The sequence below is a fragment of the Eptatretus burgeri genome, chromosome 2, assembly GCF_056783735.1.
Source record: "Eptatretus burgeri isolate ZD-2024b chromosome 2, Ebu_testis_v1, whole genome shotgun sequence".
In the NCBI taxonomy this organism is placed as follows: Eukaryota; Metazoa; Chordata; class Myxini; order Myxiniformes; family Myxinidae; genus Eptatretus; species Eptatretus burgeri.
Window position 1 is genome coordinate 29,117,635 of NC_140962.1, and position 22,343 is coordinate 29,139,977.

Below are 22,343 nucleotides of genomic sequence, written 5' to 3' on the forward strand. Positions count from 1 at the left end.
CGGCGGGCGCGAATTCGCAACAATATACATGTATGTATATACGTATGTGTATGTGTATGTGTATGTATATATGTATGTGTATGTGTGTGTATATATATATATATATATATATATACACACACACACCTGGTGTTGGCGCAGTGATTCGGGTGGCGGGCTTGGGATCCAAAGGTCCTGAGTTCAAGCCCCGTTGGGCCGCTGAATTAATACACCAGGGGGTTGACTCAGCCTGTCATCCTTCCGAGGTCAGCAAAATGAGTACTTGTGTACTGGTCCCGGTGTATGCCCCGGGTAAAATAGGTGTACCATATCCCTGTGTCGTAAGAAGCGAGCAGCGTTGTGTCAGGAAGGGCATCCAGCGTAAAACCTTTGCCAAATCATTATGCGGATCATAAGGATGATCCGCTGTGGCGACCCCTGACAGGAGCAGCCGAAAGAAGATTTTATATATATATATATATATATTATATATATTGCATCATTTGTGAAAAATTATTCTGCCTATTGTCTATTGATTTTTAAGTGTACATTTTTTGCATAACCATCATCTAATTTAGTTTTAAATGGGCTAATTCAGACTTTGTACTTCGTGCAAAAAAAAACTCCCAGTTGTCACCAGAGCGTATTGAAGAATCATCTTCGACTAGGTCGAAATTATCATCAGAAGGTACTATTGAAGGCATTGCAGAATCTATTTCAACAGATGAGGACGAGGAGGTTTTTGAGCGAGAAGCAGAATATGACCTATTAAACCAGTCGTAATCGATGATGGGCGAAAGCCCATTCGACAAACTAAAGGCGGAAAGGAACCCAGGGTACGTTCCTGAAAAGCGAAGTAAAGTGGAAGATTCTGTGCGAAAGAAATTAGAACTAGTTGCTGGACTAAGCACTGTGGAGAAAACACAAATTACAGCGTCAAAATGTGATGAAAACTGCATGCCAGAGGTGATCAAAAGCCTGAAAGAAAAATACGTTGCTTCGAGCCATTCAGAGCAAATACGTATACTGACAATATTTGCTAGGAATATGAGCATCAGAGGGATGATGAGTGAATACAGTTGCTCCCAAAGAATGGCTGTGCAAGCCAAAAAGTTCGAGAAAGAAAATGGTCTGCTATCGTCTCCAAATCCCAAACAGGGTAAAATATTGCCTGACGAAGTGAAATCCGCCGTAACCGAATTTTACCGAAGTGATGAAGTCAGCCAAATAATGGTGGGAAAAAAAGGACTGTGTGGTGGTCAGGAATGAACATGGAAAAGACAAAATTCAAAAGCACCTGGTACGAAGCAAAATCAAGGAACTGTTTCAGAAATTCAAAGAGAAGAACCCTGGCTTGAAAGTTGGATTCGCGAAGTTCGCCATGCTCCATCCCTTGGAGTGTGTCCTGGCCGGTTCAGGCGGTACACACAGTGAATGTGTATGTACGATACATCAAAATGTGAAACTCATGATGTTTGGTTCCAAAATGCCACAGATAGCCAAACTTCCAAGCTATCATCATGTGATAGCACGCATCGTTTGTAACCCAGCACAACCGGCATGTTGTTTCAGAACTTGTGAAAGTTGCCCATCAATTGAAGACTTCAAAACCGAGCTACTGAGTGCTTTTGAACGAGAGGATATTGATGAAATTCAGTTTAAACGGTGGACATCCACTGACAGATCTGAACTGAGCTCCATGGTCCTGCCTTTGGAAGAATTCATTGATCAATTCTGTGAACGCGCGGTGAAATTAGTGAGACACGACTTCATTGCCAAGGCCCAATCTCAGTTTCTGAAAAATAAGAAAGACGAAATCGGTGAAGGAGAATTTGTCATTATTGGAGACTTCTCAGAGAACTATTCGTTTGTCGTACAGGATGCGGCCCAAGGATTCCATTGGAACTGCTCTCAAGCAACAATTCACCCCTGGGTTTACAATTTCATATTGGATGATGGCAAATTAAACCACGATTCGTTCACGATTATATCAGAATGCAATACTCACGACGTTGTCTCAGTCCACCTCTTCCAAAGAATGCTCATTGAACACTTGAAATCTAGATTTGGAAATGTAAAGAAACTTTACTATTTCTCAGACGGTTGTGCTGGCCAATATAACAATTGCAAAACCTCCATAAACCTATGTCGTCACAAATCAGAGTATGGTATTGATGCAAAATGGCATTTTTTTGCCACAAGTCATGGCAAGGGCCCTTCAGATGGCGTGAGAGGTACAGTCAAACGAGAAGCAACACGTGAGAGCCTGCGTCGACCTTACGACAGTCAAATTATTTCTCCAAAAGATCTTTTCGCGTTTGCTGAATGGTTTGAATGAAATAAAGTTCGGTTCCGGGATCCAAGGGGCGTATGACGAGGAAGAACGAAATCTGGAAGAAAGGTTAAAAATGGCCAAAACCATTGCTGGAACTCAAAAACTTCATGCTTTCATCCCCATTTCTGAAACTGCTCTTCAAGTACGCAAATTCAGCCTTAGCGAGGAACACCGTATCGAGTCAGCTATTTCAAAATATACACCAACTTTTAACAGGAAACTCTCAGGTTATGTCACAGTGCACTATGATGGAAAATGGTGGCTTGCCTGCATCATGGAAGCCTTTCAGGACACTCATGAAGTGAAAGTGAATTTTCTTCATCCAAACGGGCCCACAAATAGTTTCTTTTTTCCTGACATTGAAGATCACTGCATTTTAGACATTTCTGATGTACTTCTTTCCGTAGAACCAAAAACTGCTACAGGTGGAACCTACACAATCAGTAAAAAAGAAACACAGATGTCAAATAAAACATTGGTTGGCAAAAAAATCTTGACTATAATATGCTAGGAAAAACTCTTACCTCGTACTAGTATCACTTTCAGTTCCTGCATGTGCATGTGGAAAATTTATGTACAATATACTGATATAGTGTATTGGAAATCTTGTGTTCAAATATTGTATATGTATTGTGGCGTATTGTGTGTCCAGCACCTGAGTCCCCAAACAATAAAAACCATCATCACACTTGAACCCATTGAGATTCCATTTTCATTTATGCTGAGGTGTTGGAGTATATGAAGGGGTATTCTCACACGAAAAAAATCGGGACCATCGGTTTGGCTGGGGAGCGGGGGCCCAAAGTCAAAGGGCGCCCCAAACTATAACTTTTTGAATTACTGTTTCGGAGTGATTTTACTTTACGCAATTCGAAAGATCTCGCTTTTACGAGCATTTTGATTCCAAGATCAGCCAAATCGGACCACTACAACCTGTGATATGGCCTCTGGAAGATTGTGGGGCAGCCGGGGGCACCCAAATTTGGGGGACCCCTAAAATGGGCCCCGATGGGCCCACAGGTCCAAAAGTTGGTATTTTGAGTTTTTTCACCCAAGTGAATAAATGACCAAAATATGGGGAGAAAATGAGGGATTAGTGTCGGGAGGGTGTGTACACTTGACATGGAATGCCCCTTTGGGTCTCTCACCACAGGCAGGTCGGTGGTCTTGCTGTCTTCTACCATCTCCTCTCCGGCCTCGACCCCTCCCGCTATCTGTCCCACCAATATTTCCACAGGGCTCTCAAGGTCCGCCAGCAACCCCCTTCTGATGGAACTACCAAAATCATGAATCGCTGCTCACCATCACTTTCATTCCTCTTTTTTTCCTGCCTTTAGAACAAACTCCCACACACTCTTCACCCCACTCGTCCCTCCAGGTTTTTAAAACATCTGTTCACCACCATCTCTTATCTTATCTTCCTCATCACCACCATCCAAAACCACGATCTTTTCTACCCCCGTTAATCCACCCAAACCCACCTCCTTCAAATTCCCTGCTTTCCTTCCTGAAAGTCCCCTCGTGTACCCCACCCCCTCCCTCTCCCTTCCACAGATCTCATGTGTCTGTTCTCCACTGTTTTGTGCTTCCCTTTTATCTCCTGCTCCCGTTGTTATACGTTGAGTGTTCACTCTTATACCAGCCTTGACATTGTGTATTTTAAAATGAAAATAAAAAAGAATACTTAAGCTTGGCCAACAACTGCCCAAGGAAACAGGCATAGGATGGCTTCTCGCCTAACTCACACCCCATTCTACCAGCTTGGGCTAATTTCACAGGCAACTTGTGCTAAGTAAGGACTTTATCAGTATAATTTCACACAATGACCTACTGTTTTCTGAAACACGATAGCTAATTTTTCGACCTCAATGCAGATACATCCATGGCCCCAGACAGCACCACATGGTTTAAGACACAGCACCATCTGCTGGCAATATCAGAACAGCAGAATCAAGTCCTCTAATGTTGAGCATGTGACCAACCGCACAATCGTGATCTGCATGCTTGCCCGATCGTGTGATCCCCAAATTCTGACCGTAAGGATAATGCATAGGCCATTGAGTTACCGCCCCATGTCATCTCATCTCTACTCATAAATTCACATCTTGCCCAATTGACTGATCAATAAGAAGCAACCAAAGTTGGGCCATATTTGTTTTAATCCACCATTGTCAGGCATTAATCTTAAAAGGAAAGCATAGTTTCTCAAAATATAGTCAAAAATGATTTGATTGATGAGATATGTCTGAGTTATTCTTGTAACCATAAGCTTTGCACAGGTTTAACAAAAGAAGATTGAAGAGAAGATTAACCTCCACTGCAGCTTCCTGCTTCTGTGTCGTTTTCTTGCCCGATTGGGACTTGATATTCAAGTGAGTCCATTGAATACACTGTCAGTCTTGTTTCAATCATGAATGCACAAAATAGAATTTTGACCGAAGGTCATGCTGATGTCGAGGTGCCAGTAACCAATAAGGGAAATGATTTTTTTCAACCTTCAGCCATCACGTGATGGGGATGGAGAGAAGCCACGAAGGGTTCAGTGAATACCTCACCTTACACTACAGGGTTGCAAGGTGAGGTTCTCAGTGGAAGATTTGTCATCACATGAAAGTAAAGACCTGCTTCACAATCACAGTTGTCAGACACACAAACCGATTTAGGGGCTGACAGGTTCATGGAACATGCCTCAGGATGTTATCTTGGGAAAATGTACTGCCCTTTGAAGCATGCGGCAGCTCATGGCATCGCTGAGAGCGAGCCCGGCTGTGCCCTGGCCTGCAGTGCCCCTACCCATTTGGGAACTCATTTTTCAGAATAGACTAAGGGGTTAGTGATAACTCACCTACTCTTCACAAAAGACAGATTATGGCGAGATCATTAATGTCCACTGACATGCTCACAAACAGGAGATACAGCTTAACGTCTGTTTGAGGGACGGTGTGAAGCTCTAATTTGACTTTTTATAGTCGGGTCAGTGATTGAACCGTTGACTATACAGCTCAGAAGTGCACTACCCTGTGAGGATGCCGTTTTGAGGCAATTACCTTGTTAAAGCAAGTGTGGAGCCATCTAGTCATTACATATTTTTAAAAAATATTTGAGAATTTGTCCCCAGCACACCTCCCTCCATTCCCCATCTCAATCTTCCAGCCATTCTCTCCCGACTGCTCCCGCATTGTCCCCCGACAACACCGATAATCCTCGATTTAGCTCAACCCCTGTGCACATGTAATAAATATATGGCCCCTCACTTGCTTCATCTCCAAAATCAGGTACAGTGGGAATGACCGTCATCAGCATGCATCAAAATGAGAGAACCTTCAGTTCTCACAAATCTGCATGTGCATATCCCTTCCCGATCACAAAAAGTGAAAAATAATGTTTTCTTTCAATAATGATAATTTTAAAAAAACTATCTAATCGATGAATAAAAAGAAAATAATTTAAATCTATGAAGTCTGGAACACCTGATTGGATGAGTCTAAGGAACAAGTTGTGAATTGACAACCTGGTTACGGGATAGCCATGTCGATAATGCAAGGCACGTCGTCGAATTTGTGACATGCTGGAGCTCAAAGCAGAACATTCACCTACGGATACAAGATGGTGGCATTTTCAACTTGCTCTCTCCCTCACCCTCTTACTGTTTTCTTTCCCAAATTCCTCCATGCAACCCCCCCCCTTTTTGCATTCATTCTCACTTGTGCATAAAGATTCTAAATTTACATGTGCAAAAAAATTAAATAAATAATTTTTGGAAATGTACTCATGAAACAAACACCTCTGGTTACTGGTACATTGGAGAGTACTGAGAAGGAAAAAGAAAAGACATCTACTACTGGGCAGAAGTCAAGCAAAGATGAGAAAAGGATAAGAATGTTTCAGTTTGTGTATCGACCGATAAATGGCTGGGAAGAAACCAATTGAGTTTCGAAGCAGAGTTCTTAGGGTTTAGATCAAATCCACAAAGGTGGCCCACTCTACATGCACGAGATTTTGGAATGATCCTGTGACACCGACATAGGGTTAAAAAAACATGACCTGTATAAGGAGGATAGCCTATATTTATGACAAGGAAATCGAATAATCAAATATGGTGACAGTGAGCACAAATGTACAGGTTACGAGCTTGCCAAAGCAGCCGGCGTGGTCACATTGAAAAGGACCATCACTTCATACTACAATCGAGTTTAACTCAGGGGAGGGGGGAAAAAAACAACAACAAAAAAGGGACAAAAAGAAAAAATAAATAACAGCACCTCCGTTTGCTCTCCTCCACCACCCACCCACCCACCCACCCCACTCCCTCCATCATTGCCATTTGTCCACATTTGCACAGCCCACGCTTGCAGGAGGCTATATTATGACGAACAAAAAAGGACTACTCAACACATGTTTATCATAATCATTATTTATCATTGTTATTGCAAGCCACGAGGCACGCATATAAAGTTATTTACACAGCTACATCCATAATCCATTTCCCCACAAAAAAAACGCTTATAACTCTTATAATTACCAATAAAATTATAAATTAAAGCGACAAGTTTTAAAAGTTAAGGGAGAGGGCTATTTATGGTGATTGCGCCGGTCAGCCATTACAAAGGAGAAGAGACTTGTGGATGTGGTTGAGGAAGTGGCAGGTTGGGAAGGATAAATGAGTGAGTGGACAAGCAGTTATATTAACACACAGCGGAGTACTTTACCAGCTGGCTGTGGCATCATTCACCACAACTGCGATGAACGTGACGAGGAGCTACAAACTGAGGTAGAAATCGTGAAAAAGGCCAAACTGAGGACAAAACCGGGGACATTGATGATGGGCCATAATAAATGTGCGAGGCACAAATTTGTGGGTTGGTTGCGTTTTAAAACTGGAAACCAAGGACAAGCGATTATAATAAAGTTGTGGCTAAAAAGCTGACTTAAGTGCATGGAAACAAAGGAGAGGAGTATACAAAAGAAAATAAAATTTTAAAACTGCAGTCACGTGACAACAGGCTGGAGTGAAGTCACATGATGCACCTATACCAGCCCCTCTTTCCCCAGTATTCCTCCAGAGCCTGTCTTTCCAACACTGAAGATCAGTTTATGCAAACGGGTTTAACCAAGTGACCAGCTGACAGCTAAGAGGGTGGAGTGGTTACAAAGGGGTGAGCAAGTGTTGGGCCGTAGGGAAGGAAAAGCACTTGTCCAGGCACAATCATTATGCCTCCATCACATGACCATACAGCAGCTGGTAGGCACGTGGGTTCTAATCACGTGACTCGCTGGTGGGGCCAAGACTTGGAGGTGAGGCAAAGTGCAAACAATCACATAGCAGGGCTTGCCACTTCCCTTTCACCCTCCCATCTCCCCTTACTCTTCCCCACCACTCCCCCACCCCTCCAACATTGCTGATCTTCAACTGGCTGTTGGCATGGGTGGGGGGGGGAGGTCACATGGCATGGTGACGGTATAGGTAAGTATCTTCGATGGTCCAATCTGCAGGCAGCTCTGAGGCGGCGTGAGACGTCATATGAGTCTGCATGGCGGCCATGTTTGGGTAGAAAGCTCGGCAAAGAGAGCAGCGGTAGGGCTTTGCACCACCGTGCGTGCGTAAGTGCTTTGTCATCGCCGAATGGTCACGGGAACGTTGCCCACACAGCACGCATTCAAACGGCTTCTCACCTGCAAAGCAGACACAATCATGGACATACAGTCGGATCATTCTCCACATCTACCCATAATCTTTAGTGATCTCCATTGACACCCCACCTCTTCCCATCTATTTGCAGGTCATGACTCTCCTTCCCAATTCTCCTGTTCATTCCCCTTGCTGCAACCGCTTGTTCCCCTGCACAACTATCAATGCGATGACTTCTACCATTCCAGTTCACTCGACCATAAGCCGAGCTACACTTTGTGTACAAAAACAAATAACAGAAAGTACCCACAGATGGTTAATTTTCACTTGTGCTGCAGTTTTTACGGAGCTCAGGAATTAAAGTTTACATGAAAGATACCATTTTAATCTCACCGACCCAATGCATTGATACTAACAACATGACATCAGGTTTTGTGTCATTTTTTGCTCTTTTCTCCAGGTTTAGTGTTAGTCTCAAAAGAAAACTTGAACAGATCGCATCGAGTAACAACAAATGAATAACAACTATGTGAGGAGACCTACTTGGGATTTGGGCAGATGTAGTTCATGATGCTGCAATTCCAGGTTCAAATCAAAACAATGTTGATTTGTTCATTATCTAATAATGTCCTTACAAGTGATTCAGTGCAAAAAATAAATAAAAATAATAATGGAATAAAAAAAAATTTTAAACCCCAAAAAAAAAAAGAAAAAAAAAAAAGAACGGCATTCATAGAGTGAATAGTCTCACCTTGGGTGCTCATTTTGAACAATTCTGAACATCGTTAACTGAACGCACTACAATTATGGCCTTCTGCTGTTATGTATGGCCCATATACCCGTATCATCCATGCACCTTATATCACATACGTTGCCATTATCTGTAGCTTTATTGATTTGGATATTTAACAACCACTGTTGTGCACATTAAGGTTAAATTGTGTCAATGAAGGTGAATATGAAAAAAAAAATCAAAATATATTCCCCATAACGAGTCGATCATATGTATGAAGTTTCGCATCGATCTGTTAAGTGGTTCCAGAAAAGAAGATTTTTTGAAATGTTTTTATTTTCAATTCAATATAGCTGCAAGACCATGTAATGTGACCTTTGACATCAGAGTTATCAATAAAATATTCTCCATGGGGAGTCCTTCCTATTCTTAAAATTTCGCATCTATCAGACAAGCAGTGGCAGAGAAAAATTTTTTTTAAAGAAAAAATACATAGACATGGACATACATACACAGACAACAGGGTCATTTGCAATGGTCTCGCATCCCCTTCCGGGCGAGACAAAAAAAACATTTGCATCAATATCTTTTTGGGTCCTAGTCCTGCATGTGATGAATATACAAGCTCCTCCATGAGCTTTAGATAATTAATTGGACAAATAAATAAATAAAGCTCACAGAAATGCCCCAGAGAATACAGCTTGTAACAACATAAGAGGACAATTAGATTTTCTTATGCTTGGGGACAGCCAACTGTTTGTTGGCTCAGGCTATTGGGACGAGTAGTAGTAGTAGAACAGGATGAGCATAGTCATGGGTGCAAACATGGTTGAAGTAATGGCAGAGAGGTTGGGGGAGGGGAGGGGGGGACAACAACCAGCAAAGGCAGTCTCTTGATTATGGCTCAGGCAGATGACCTTGTCATGCCTTACAATGGGATCTCCAATGGTGTGCACAATTCCCCATTACCCCCCAACATCTGTCTTTCCAACCTTCTTCCTCCCCTTCCAAATGGTTGAATCCACAGTCTCAATTCCTCAGTTTGAGTAACGTTGGAGAGTTTCAACAAACTTTGCAGATCTCACTATCCAACTCACCTCTGCATGTCCCAACAGCTGTATGAAAGAAACCTCACTGCCATGACTTTGCAACTTTCTCACATGATATGCTATTGACTCATCTGTCTCCCTCCCTAAATAATCTTTCCTAAGCTTTGATAAACCAAGCTCACATCTTGGTGGTGGGGTTATGATACATGATTGTAACTCCCTGATCACATGGAGTGTTTCTAGGTCTGCATCTTTCTGTAACAACCTCCGATTTGCATGTGTGGTCTACCATCTTACCAGCTTTGACGATTCCATCAATCAGACATGGATTCTCTGTTGTAGGAAGAGTGCAACTGAACAGTCTCCAAAAGGCACAACAGATGGAAGAAAGTCTTTTCTTTCAAGCTTCTTGGTCTCACTATCTGCCATGACCTTTCCTGGGAAAGTCACATTTCCAACCTCGCCTCAAAAGCCAGTCGCCGACTGGGAATCCTCCGTCGTGCTCAGTCCTTCCTCGGCCCTCTTGAGCTCCTGACCACTTACAAAGCTTTTGTCCGTAGCCTGATGGAGTACTGCTCTCCCCTCTGGGCTGGTGGTCCTGCCTCCCACCTTTCTCGGCTTCACGCTGTCGAAACCAGGGCATTTAAGATCATCTGCATCTCCCGCAATGAAGCTGAGTCTTTGGGCCTCTCACTCAATCACCGCAGGTTGGTCGGTGGTCTTTCTGTCTTCTACCGACTCCTCTCCAGCCTTGCCCCCCCCTGCTCTCTCTGCGATTTGTCCTCACCACATTTCCACAGGGCGCTCAAGGTCCGCCAACAACCCCCTTCTGGTAAAACTACCAAAATCACGAATCACTGCTCATCTTCACTCTTTCATTCCTCTTTTTTCCCGCCTTTGGAATAAACTTCCTCACTCTATTCTTTCCCATTCTTCCCTCCAGGCTTTCAAAACAGCTGTTCACCACCACCTCTTATCTTCCCCCATCCAAATCCTCGATCTTTTCTACCCCCGATAATCCACCCAAGCCCACTTCCTTCATTTCTCCTACTTTCCTTCCTGAAAGTCCCTGAAATGTCCATCTTCTCTTCGCCATGTTCCCCGTCCCATCCCCATCCCTCTCCCTTCCACAGTTCACCTAATGTGTCTGTTCCCCACTGTTTTGTCCCTTCCACTCCCGCCCCTCTTGTCTCATGCCTCCTTGCTGTGAGTTGTGTGTTAGCTCTCATACGAGCCTCGACCAAGGTATACAAAAAAAAAAAAAAAGAGAGGAACAAAGGAGTGGAGGTGGGAAGAAAAATCTGCATTTTCCAAGTTTACCAGGAAAAGGTTACAGGAAGAATGCTTGAATCGTGTCGGACACAGCTTGGGGAAAAAGTTGAACATCTGAAAATTACTTTTACTCGAAAGGGCAATCAATGTCGCAATCCCTCCATGACGTTCACCTCACCCCTCTCTTCTCTCGTCTATGGAACAGACTCCATGTATCTGTTGCCTTTCAAGTGCCGTCCATAGTCACCTCATGTCTTCTACCATAACTACCCCTGATGTAGCTGAACCCCTTCCCCCACTCCTCAACACTTCCTACCATCTTCTACCTTTTTGCAACTCATTCAATCATGTGCTAAGTCTTTGTCTCAACGTTCTCTTTTAACCCTCTGTCATTTGTGATCCTACCCTTAGTGGGGCAGCTTAGCCCAAATATTCAAATGAATTGTGCATTTTGTGATACAAGCACCAAATTTGGCACAAATGTACATGAATATGTTGCGAACATTTTCAGATATTGGGCCACTTGAAATTCTCTCTATGTCCGCCATATTGGATTTCAAAATGGCCACCACTTGAAATCTACATTTGCTATTATCTCTGGACATAATGCAGCCATTGATTTGATTCTGGTATCTAAATGCATGTTTTTGGGGGCAAGGAATCCAATGGTACCATTTTCAACTTAATATTATCCATCACATTCTGTTATATAATTTGTATATCATTTGCATCCCATGTCTTGCGCACAAGAAGAGCACATCAAGTGACTGCAGCAGCACTGTACATCCTGCAACACCGTGCCTACAACCACTACTGTCTGGGAGAAACCAGGGATGCAGAGGACCTTCTGGAGTTTGAAGACTGATGTTGCCAGAGAGGAGAAGACATCCCCCAGTTTCACCACTGGGCAACCATGCTGGAAACTAGAACTGTTGGTTCTAGTGTATGTGCGTTCTCTCAGGCAGGGATCGTTAATGATGTACCTCAATGCTCTGACAGAGCTGGTCCCCTGGTTCCATGCACTGGATCACACCCACTATGCTAGGTGGATACCAGTGCACCTGAAGGACATGGCCGAACTCACCATCAAACACCCAGATGTAACCAGGAAATTCAGGGAAAGCCACTTCACCGTTCAGAAAACACAGAGGGTGTTCTCTTCAATCCCGATTGACCAGGCACATGAGCAGAATAATGCCTGCATCAAAGGAGACGGTGGAGCAGTTGGGCTCACTGACAACCCGAGTGCCTTACGTCGCTGGATGGTTGCGGGACCAGAAGTTGGCAGGGTGATCGAAGAATTCCAGGATGGAAACCAACACTGGAGACGGCAAACAGCAGACACACGTCATCATGATCAGATGCCAAGTGTACAGGCCTCATTTGTGAAAGATGTTTGCGCTCTCGTCGGTGTCATAGAGGAGATGGGCAACCCATTCGAGGAGGAGAGTCAGGATGTAGTCAAACTGGACACAAAAGAGATCGCAGATCCTGCTGCTGTGGAGACCGTGATGAATGCCAAGAGGATTGGCCAAGAGCAGTTCGAGGCTTTCACCAGAGAGTGTCTGTTGGACAGAACAAAGGCAGTGGACGCACCCATTCCTCGTAACAAGCTGAAGGTGTTCAGCACTTCCACTCCAAGAAGCCAGAGCATAGGTCAACAACAGCGCGCCTCCATCAAGAATGACCGTGAACTCTTCGCACGCCTGTACATTGGCTGCCGGACGAGGGATGGAAACCTTGAGGAGTTCTTTTATCACGAGAATCAGGCATGTCCTCCTGCATTGTCTGAGGGTGGAAGCCTCTGCACTGGTACTAAGAGTGATCTCCTCACATGCTTGGAAGAAGTCTCCGACGCAAAGACAGAGACTCCTGTCACGACCTGTATTGTGCTTGATGGAGCAGCCATCGTCCAGATGCTGAAGCCGGCTGCATCAAAGACCTTTGAAGAGTATGCACAACAGATCTTCATCCCATATATGTCCACGAAGCTGCAAACAGTGTCAGGCCTGGATCTGGTCTGGGATACTTTCCTTGCTGATTCACTGAAAGATAGTACACGTGCAAAGCGGGGACAAGGTGTGCGGAGACGTGTGGTGGCTGCCGCAGCCATACCAGGAAACTGGCAGAACTTCCTACGAGTGGACAGCAACAAGACCGAGCTGTTCAGGTTCCTCTCAGCAGCTCTCATGGAATGGTTTGACCAGGAGGACAAGCAACTCATCATTACTCATGGAGAGGCAGTGCTCAGCAAGCCACTACTGCTAGATCTGACCTCACTCTCCCCATGTAACCATGAATAAGCTGACAGTCGGATGTTGCTGCATGCATCTCACGCAGTCCAGCATCCATTCATCCATCCATTAAGGCCCGGTCACACCTTGACGTTTTAGCCAACATATGCCGATTTTTGAATTTTTTTCTAAAACGCTGGCACACGTTGAATACGTTATGGGTAAGTTTTGATAACATTGAGAGCACGCTGAAAAACACTGCCATACGTCGTTGTACGTTGGCTTTAAACGTTGTACTTTTTGGTTGTCCTCAAATTTTTTCATGCTTGAAATTTCATGACGTATGCCGGCGTATGACTCACGTTCCGCTACGCTGGCCACAAGTTGTATGCACGGTCTGCGATCGTTGACAGACGTCAACACATGCTACTTGTAAGTTAATCAGAAGTTGAGACACGCCGAGGTAATGTTTAGCAAACCTGAAACTTATTTCTAACCTATGATTAACGAGGTGTTGGCACGTTACGCGATCGTTGCCACACGTCGACAGACGTTACTTTTAAGTTACTCATAGGCTGAAAGCCATCGGTATAATGGATCGTCCTTGCGTCAGCGTCCACGGCCACGGCCAGGACACTTATTTGCAGCATTCTTCAAACTTTTCTTCGGCATGACGAGGATGTTCACACTTTGATGTCTAGCTTGGCTATGATTCCAATTGTCCATCGGCAGCGTCTATTTAAAATAGTCGAGTTTGAGCGTTTTAACACGTTCAGAAGAAACGCTTCAAATTTCCAAACCCCAGCGTCAAAAAACAAAGGCGAGTGACATAAATTTAAATCGTTCATTGCAAACAATGAAAATAGCTGAGTGGTACCGTTTAAAAGTCGTTGAGTGTAAAAAAAATCCAATTGTTGAGCGCAAGCGTCTACTTTCAATCGTGGGGTTTGAGCGATTTAGCACGTTCAATAGAAACGATTAAAATTTCCGAGCGCCAGCGTCAAAAATCAAAGGCGAGTGACAGCAATTTAAATCGTTCATTGTAAACAATGAAAATAGCTGAGTGGTACCGTTTAAAAGTCGTTGAGTGTAAAAAAAATCCAATTGTTGAGCGCAAGCGTCTACTTTCAATAGTGGAGATGCAGCCATTTAAATCGTTGAGTGGCAGCCTATGAATAGCAAACCCTACGTCACCGGCAAAGATAAACTGCCGCACGATATGGATAAGTGAGGCTATCGTTGGGCATAGTTTGTGAACGCCGGCTTCACGATAATTATTCGTTGGTATATCGTATCTATAAGTAATCAAAGCGCTCTATGCACATTATTAGTTCATTGTGCATTTGTCCAACCCGTTATGAATAGACCTAAATCGTAAAAACAAGCTATAGCTCATTGTTGAAAAAGCCCCATAAAAATTAGCCGCGAAGTACTTCGAACAATGGTGAAAAGATGTCTCCTACCCGTGGACACGCGGACGCAAGGACGATCCATCATAACTCACACCCTCCCCCTCACACTCACCTACTACTGCCAACATGAACAAACTACTACTAATACTAATACTAATACTGATACTGATACTGTTACTGCTGACATGGACATCGACTCAAAAAGGACTCGAAAACACTGTTGGGTTCCCCTTTTATGAGCAGCATTTTTATATACCAATTCCCAAAACCGCTGGGAACACGTTTTTATATGGCAGTTGTAAGCTAGAAACAAGTTAATTTTTTTTTTTTGTCAACCGGAAGACGTCATTGGAATACGTCGACATACGTCGATGTGTGTTGGGACTACGTAAAGAATTGGTTCAAAGCACGTCAAACATAAGTCAGAAATAAGTTTCGCATAAAAAAGACATTACCGCGACGTGTTTCGACTTATGAGTAGCTTATAAGTAGCCTTTGTGGACGTGTGTAAGCGTCCACATATCGTGTGTAAAACTTATCCCCATCGCATGCGGAACGTGTGTCATACGCCAAGTACATCATAAATTTTGAACATGTTTAAAATTTCTTGACGTACTCTACTTACTACGACGTATGATAGCGTACTTTAGCGTTGTACTCACGTATACCAAACTTACTCATACCGTACTTGACGTGCCCCAACGTTTTAGACACATTTTTCTTAGGTCGGCATACGCTGGCAAGATCGCCAAGGTGTGACCGCGATGTTGACACTTCCATTTCTACGGCAGTTATGATTCGAATCGTTGTGCGTCAGCCTTTTAATAGGCTACGTCACGACATTGTTGGCGATGCGTGCAACGCGCTATGCCTAAGTTAGACTATCATTGGGCATCGGTTGTGTTGGCCGACAACAGGTTCAGCATTCGTTGGTATAAGTTATCTATAACACAACGAAACGTTCTGTGTCCATTACCAATGCATTATACATAAGACCAAGTCGCTATGAATACGTCCGAATCTTTAAAAAAAAACATCAAAAGTTCAACGTAAGCCAGCGTTTTACATACATTTTAATACGTTGCCATCGCTGGCTAAAACGTCAAGGTGTGACCGGGCCTTTAGGACCATACTCTGTGCAGAGCGTTGGTGCCGCTGAAGCAGTCTCCTTGGCTATTGGGAACAATCCTGGACGGGTCGCCACTCCGACACAGTATACCAGCATGCTCGCACTCATTTTGCCGACCTCGGAAGGATGACAGGCAGAGTCAACCCCACCTGGTGTTAATTCAACAGCTGAGCAGGATTTGAACTCAGGACCCTAGGATCCCAAGCCCACTACCTTAACCATTAAGCCAACACCAGGCATAGTCCAGCATGGACACCATGCAATACTCATCCGGACTGTAGACACCGATGTTGTGGTGCTCGCAGTGTCCCTGGCACAGAAGTTGCAACCAGAAGACAAACTGTGGCTGCCATTCGGAGCAGGCCAGAGTTTCCGAGACCTAGCAGCACACGAAATAGCAGCTGGATTGGGACGAGAGAAGGCTCGTGCACTGCCAATGTTCCATGCTCAAACTGGATGCAACACTGTGTCTAGTTTTCATAGGCATGGCAAGAAGACTGCATGGGCAGTCTGGACGGAAATGCCAGAACTCACTGAAGCGCTGCTGCTGCTGTCCTCTGCACCTCGTGACATACCAGACGATACAATGCGCATCATCGGGAGGTTCGTGATCCTGTTGTATGATCGAACCAGCAAATGCACAGACATTGACAACGTCAGGAGGAAACTCTTCGCAAGGAAGAACAATGTGCAGCTCATCCCTCCAACGAAGGCAGCTCTGGAGGAACATGTCAAGAGGGCAGTGTATCAAGGTGGACATGTGTGGGGTCAGATACTGCTGCCAGCACCAGAGCTCCCTCCACCAACCAACTGGGGTTGGTCAAGGACTGTAGAAGGGCAGTACACACCTTACTGGATCAGGCTAACTGAGGCAGCTCACAGCTGCATTGAGCTGGTTTCTTGCAAGTGCAAGAAAGGGTGTGTGAGGCGCTGCAAGTGCAAAAAGGCTGCCCTTCAGTGCTTGAAGGGAACTGCACATGACGATGAGTCAACAACATACATGTACTTGTGGCAATGCTGAACTTGTTAACATGACACTGTTTATGTACACGTATCTTCAGTACCGGTATATACCTAGCCTCAGATACCAGTACACCTAGCCTCAAATACTAGACCATGTAGCATGTCAGTATTATACCTAAGACATTTACAGAAATAAGACATTCTTTTCAAAGTATTGTGTTGAATCCAATATTTGCCTAGATAATTTCCAAATAAAATTATATAACAGACTGTGATAGATAATATTAAGTTGAAAATGGTACCATTGGATTCCTTGCCCCCAAAAACATACATTTAGATACCAGAATCAAGTCAATAGCTGCATTACGTCCAGAGATAATAGCAAATGTCGATTTCAAGTGGCGGCCATTTTGAAATCCAATATGGCGGACATAAAGAGAGAATTTCAAGTGGCCCAATATCTGAAAATGTTCGCAACATATTAATGTACATTTGTGCCAAATTTGGTGCTTGTATCACAAAATGCACAACAGGTTTGCTATGCTGCTACACTATAAAAATATGTAAATATATGCTGCTACACTACACTATGCTACACTATTACTACACTGTAAAAATAAAATTTAAAAACATCTCGTTGCAATGAGATCTGAGACATTAAGGTGTTTGTTGACAAACCATCGTCTTCAGATATCCATCTATCTATCTTCTATATATTACTAAAACTCTCATCTTGTATACATGTATGTATGTATGTATGTATGTATGTATGTATGTATGTATGTATGTATGTAATATATGTTCCCGAAATACAGCCAAAACGGTACACGATAGTGCAAAAATTTTCAGCCCACATTACTCACCATGTTCCTGCGGTGTGCAGTATCAAGTTTCGTTCAAATCGGGAAACGAAAAAATTCTTTAAAAAATCAATTCCCGATTCAGTCAAGTACTCTTTGGGAGTATTTGATCAATGCAAACAACCACAGCGGTATAATTCGCTGGAGGTTATTTTTTTTTTCTTGAAATAATTTTTTTCATCAACCGCTGTCAACGGGAACCCAACGGGTTCATGGGTCGTCTGGTATATTACTAAAACTCTCATCTTGTATTATGTATGTGTGTATGTATGTTCCTGAAATACAGCCAAAACGGTACGTGACAGTGCAAAAATTTTAGTGCCACATTACTCACCATGCTCCTGCGGTGTGCAGTATCAAGTTTCGTTCAAGTCGGGCAACGAAAAAATTATTAAAAAAATCAATTCCCAATTCAGTCAAGTACTCTTTGGGAGAATTTGATCAATGCAAAAAACCTCAGCGGTATAGTTCGCTGGAGCTATCTTTTTTTCTGGAAATGATTTATTTTAAAATCTCAAACATTTAGTATAGACAAAACAATTTATTTTGAAGCATAAAATAAACATCGCCATTTTTATCTCATACTTCCATGTTCATTAATAAATAAAATTGTGTTTAGAAGATTACGAATAATAATTTATTTGACTTTCTTTTCTCCGTATTTTTTTTCACATTGACGCGCAATATCAAGTTTCGTTCAAATCGGGCAACGAAAAAAATTATTAAAAAATCAATTCCCGATTCAGTCAAGTGCTCTTCAGGATTATTTGATCATGCAAACAACCTCAGCGGTATAGTTCGCTGGAGCCATCTTTTTTTTTTTCTTGAAATGATTTTTTTCATCAACCACTGTTATCAACCCAATGGGTTCACGGGTCGTCTAGTCACAACCGAATATCTCAAACCGGCGGACCAATGTAGGCACTCATGTGGTGCAACCTGTACACACATGGGTTACACACAGAACACTATTACAAGTGACGTTAATGTTTCAAAACAAAATGTTGAATTATTGAATGGTCAACCTCCCCTAAAAAAGTGTGATTCTTTCAAATAATCAAGAAAAGAAAAATTTGGGTCACACAGTTTTTTTATTTTTTAAGGATTTGTCAGGAAACTGGAATGCGACTTTTTTTTAAGCCAAACATAGTTCATGAAGAACAGCACTCATTGAAAATACCAATCTGCAGGTAGTATTGGCTCATCTAATCTTACTATAAATGCAGCTATCAGGTGGTATGTATGTATGTATGTATGTACAATCATGGTAAGATTTTTATCACCCTTGCACTTTTTTCAAATAATGCACAATTTCTTCCATAAAATTGTTGAAATTGAATAATATTGTTACGGTTCTTGGAACTGTATGCACACAACATACAGTTGTCCTGAGTCAGTTATTCCATTAATATATGTGTAGTTAGATCCCTTCCTTGTGTCGTGGGAAGACACGGGGGTGCGTTGCGATGGCCTTTATTCGGTGATTAAATCATTTTTCCCTTTTAATTTATCCCCACTTCATTTCATTTCTGAGGCAAAATCCATGACAACCCACAGTACCCGCTGCCTGCTTGCCCCTCGTCTCGCTTGCCACAGCGTGACAACACACGGTACCCTCCCCAACGATCGCTTCTGAGGCAAAATCGCAACGTGCACCATGGAGTAGACCGGCGCTTTGAGTATTCTATTGTCTTCTCCAAACCAGACGTGGGCGGTGAATCACGTTCGTTTTGCACCCAGGTGGGCGGGCCAAACTAGCGTCTGGCCGAAACCCTGCCGAGAAAGGCGGACAACATGAAGGCCTGGTCCAATCGGAATGCTCAGATCGGATGATGACGTCGGTTTCGCCATGGCTCCTCCCCGAGCTCCGTGATCTATAAAGTACGGAGCAATCCTGAGAGTTGTGTCAAGTTGGTTTTGCGACTCGTTGGAGGTGTCGAGTTGGTTTTGCGGGTCATTGGAGAGGTCGAGTTAGAATTGTGAGTTGTTTGGTCGTTGAAGAGAATTGCAAGTTAGAGAGGTTGAAGAGAATTGTAGTGAAAGTGTTCCTGCTGCCTGGCTCTGCCTACGTCTTGCCTCAACGGCCTGCCTACTGTACTGGTCCTCGCCCACATGACCTCGACCAAACCTCTTGTCTGGTTCTGCTACTACTCAACTGTCGCCATTTTGGACTCCGCTCTCCTCCACTCAAGCTCCTGCTTGCAGACACGATTACCACACTTGCGGCTGTGGACCGAACTGCACAGCTTTTGTCGGGTGCCACACCACGAGCATCCCTTCCCCTGAAACGCTCAGGTACCAAAAACTGTGACCTCAACTCCCTCCCTCCCTGGCTACAAAAGTCCTTTGCCTTTCATTGGGTTTATTTTGTCTGAGTGTGTTGACGCCTGTCCATTACATAAGCCTGTACAAGATATTTTATTGTTGCGATTGTTGCTTTATTAATCTCGCGTCAAGTCTGCACTGTGTCTGCTTTTGTAAGTTGCTTGTATAATTGCCGCAACCACACCTCTCTCTCATCTTTCCCCTGCATTACATACCGAATAAACCTTTTTGTTGTGCCACATGCTTTTCCCCACTTATTGTAAATAAATAATAATTGTGGAAATGTTCCCAGCTCGCCTTTGTCTTTTCCTCCATTGGTCCAGCATGGTTCGGATATAGGTTTAGCCGGGTCTTTATTCCCAACAATCCATTCCTTCCAGCCGGTACGTCCTTGGCAGTCCCGCACGACTGCATCCGATCCGGAAAGATAGTCGGTAGTTGGTAGAGTGATCCGGTTCGGGCAAGGCGTGGTTCCCCAGTAGTCGAAACAACGTGGTTAATTAGGTAACTTGATTCTAGACAGGAGGACCCTACGCCACATGGTTGAGATATTGGCGTCAACGGTTGGTGAAGCGACCCGCCGCGTCACAGATTTATTCGTGAGCGACGGCCTACAATTCCGGGGAATCTGGTGGGAATCGACGTAGTTTCCCCCACATAGTGGTCTTCTCACCCAACCCCGCCAGCCCTGCAACAATATTTTGGTATCCACAAATGTATTTCTTTGGTTTTCAGTGCATCAAAACAAAAAAAGCTGAAAAAATTACTAAATCTGAGGTTATTCCACACAGGATAAAAAGGAAATCCTAAAATGGCCCAGACAATATTATTGGCACCTTTGAGAAGTTGTTACAGATAATTAGATTGCAAGCAGGTAATTCTCCTTTACTTTGGAATTGAACTCACCTGTGGTGAGATGCAGGTGCCTGCAATATAAAACAAGTGAGCAAAATATACTCCCGAACAAGAAGGTATATACAGAATTGTGCTACTGCATGGAAAACAGCATCCTGGCTGCCATGGCAACCACTATAGATGACGAACATATGTCGCGACACACCGTCTGCACAGTCTGTACCTATGTACCAAATATGAAACGTGAAAGTTGAAAACTTTGGGAGTTAGAGTGCGGACAGGAACGGACGGACGGACGACCGGTATCACATAATATGCCCCGATATATATATATATATATATATATATATATATATATATATATATATATATATATATATATATATATATATATATATATATATATATATATATATATATATATATATATATATATATATATATATATATATATATATATATATATATTGTGACGTCCACGGGACTTGAACAGTCCCGCCAACGTAGAATGAGCCGAAATGATGGAGGCGGTTTATTTATTTATAACCCAAAGATGGCGGTTCTAATCGCTCTACCGCAAACGGGACGAGGAAGGTGGAACGAGTCGCTTTTCACTGAGTTGATAACGTTTATTTCTCTAACCAGAAATAACAAGACTCGGCAAGAAGAGGGATCCGGGGCGATCCGACGGGATGGTGGTGTGGGTTCGGGTGTGGGGAAAACACAAACAATTCCAATGGATATACCAATCTCAAACCCTCTAAGGTGCCAGGTACACACACACACACACACACACACACACACACACACACACACACACACACACACACACACACACACACACACACACACACACACACACACACACACACACACACACACACGGAGCTGGTCCTGGTGGTCAGGCTGGCCCGTGGTGTAAACGCAACAGTCCCTGGATTGGCGTCGGACGAGCTGGCGTTGCGCTCGTCAGGGGCAGGAGACACCGTGGTGCTGTCGACCTCCTTGTGTTGGCACAAGTCCGCTCACAGCCGCCAGGGAGCCAGTTCTGGCACCAAGTTGCGAGCAGGAGAGGGAGGCAGGTCCGCCGGCCGTTCGACCCCATGCTCCGAGCCAGCAGAACCCCAGAGCCAACCAAGGTGAGGCACGAGGCACAGCAAGGCCACAAGACACGATCAATTCAGGATCGAATCAGCCCAACAAACAACACGCTCCCAGCACAACAACCTCCACCAAAACGGTTTTTCTGTCCCGATCTTCTTCCTCTTCCCTTTTTCCCGAACAGAGCCTTTTTATCCTCGCGTCCTCGTCACTTCCAATCGAGCCGTTTTTATTGGCCCTCCGCCGTCGCCTTCCGCCAATCGTGATCACGGGGCGGAACCATCCGCAGCACTGTGCTGTGACGTCACGGCAAGCCTACAGGGAATACTAAAAGGGGTTTACGCAGACACACTTACCCTAACCCGTTTCCCCCTTGAAGAAATGGACATTTACGAGACAACTTATCACCACTGAATTGCTACTTATTACATCGAGATCCTGGTACACTCGAACAGCATGGCATATCT

The 22,343-nt window shown here is 43.8% G+C and overlaps 1 protein-coding gene across 3 annotated transcripts in view; it reads right to left on the bottom strand.

The window, feature by feature from the left end:
• Positions 1 to 4,455: 4,455 nt before the first annotated feature.
• LOC147031694 (uncharacterized) overlaps positions 4,456 to 22,343 on the bottom strand; it is a 133,147-nt gene continuing 115,259 nt past the window's right edge. For 2 of the 3 annotated variants that reach the window (XM_085852169.1, XM_085852178.1), the window contains one exon: positions 4,456 to 7,987. In XM_085852169.1, the coding sequence (XP_085708295.1) occupies positions 7,755 to 7,987 (233 nt within the window). In that variant the 3' untranslated portion in view covers positions 4,456 to 7,754. The remainder of the gene's footprint in view (positions 7,988 to 22,343) is intronic. The other variant, XR_015050706.1, reaches the window with a different exon arrangement.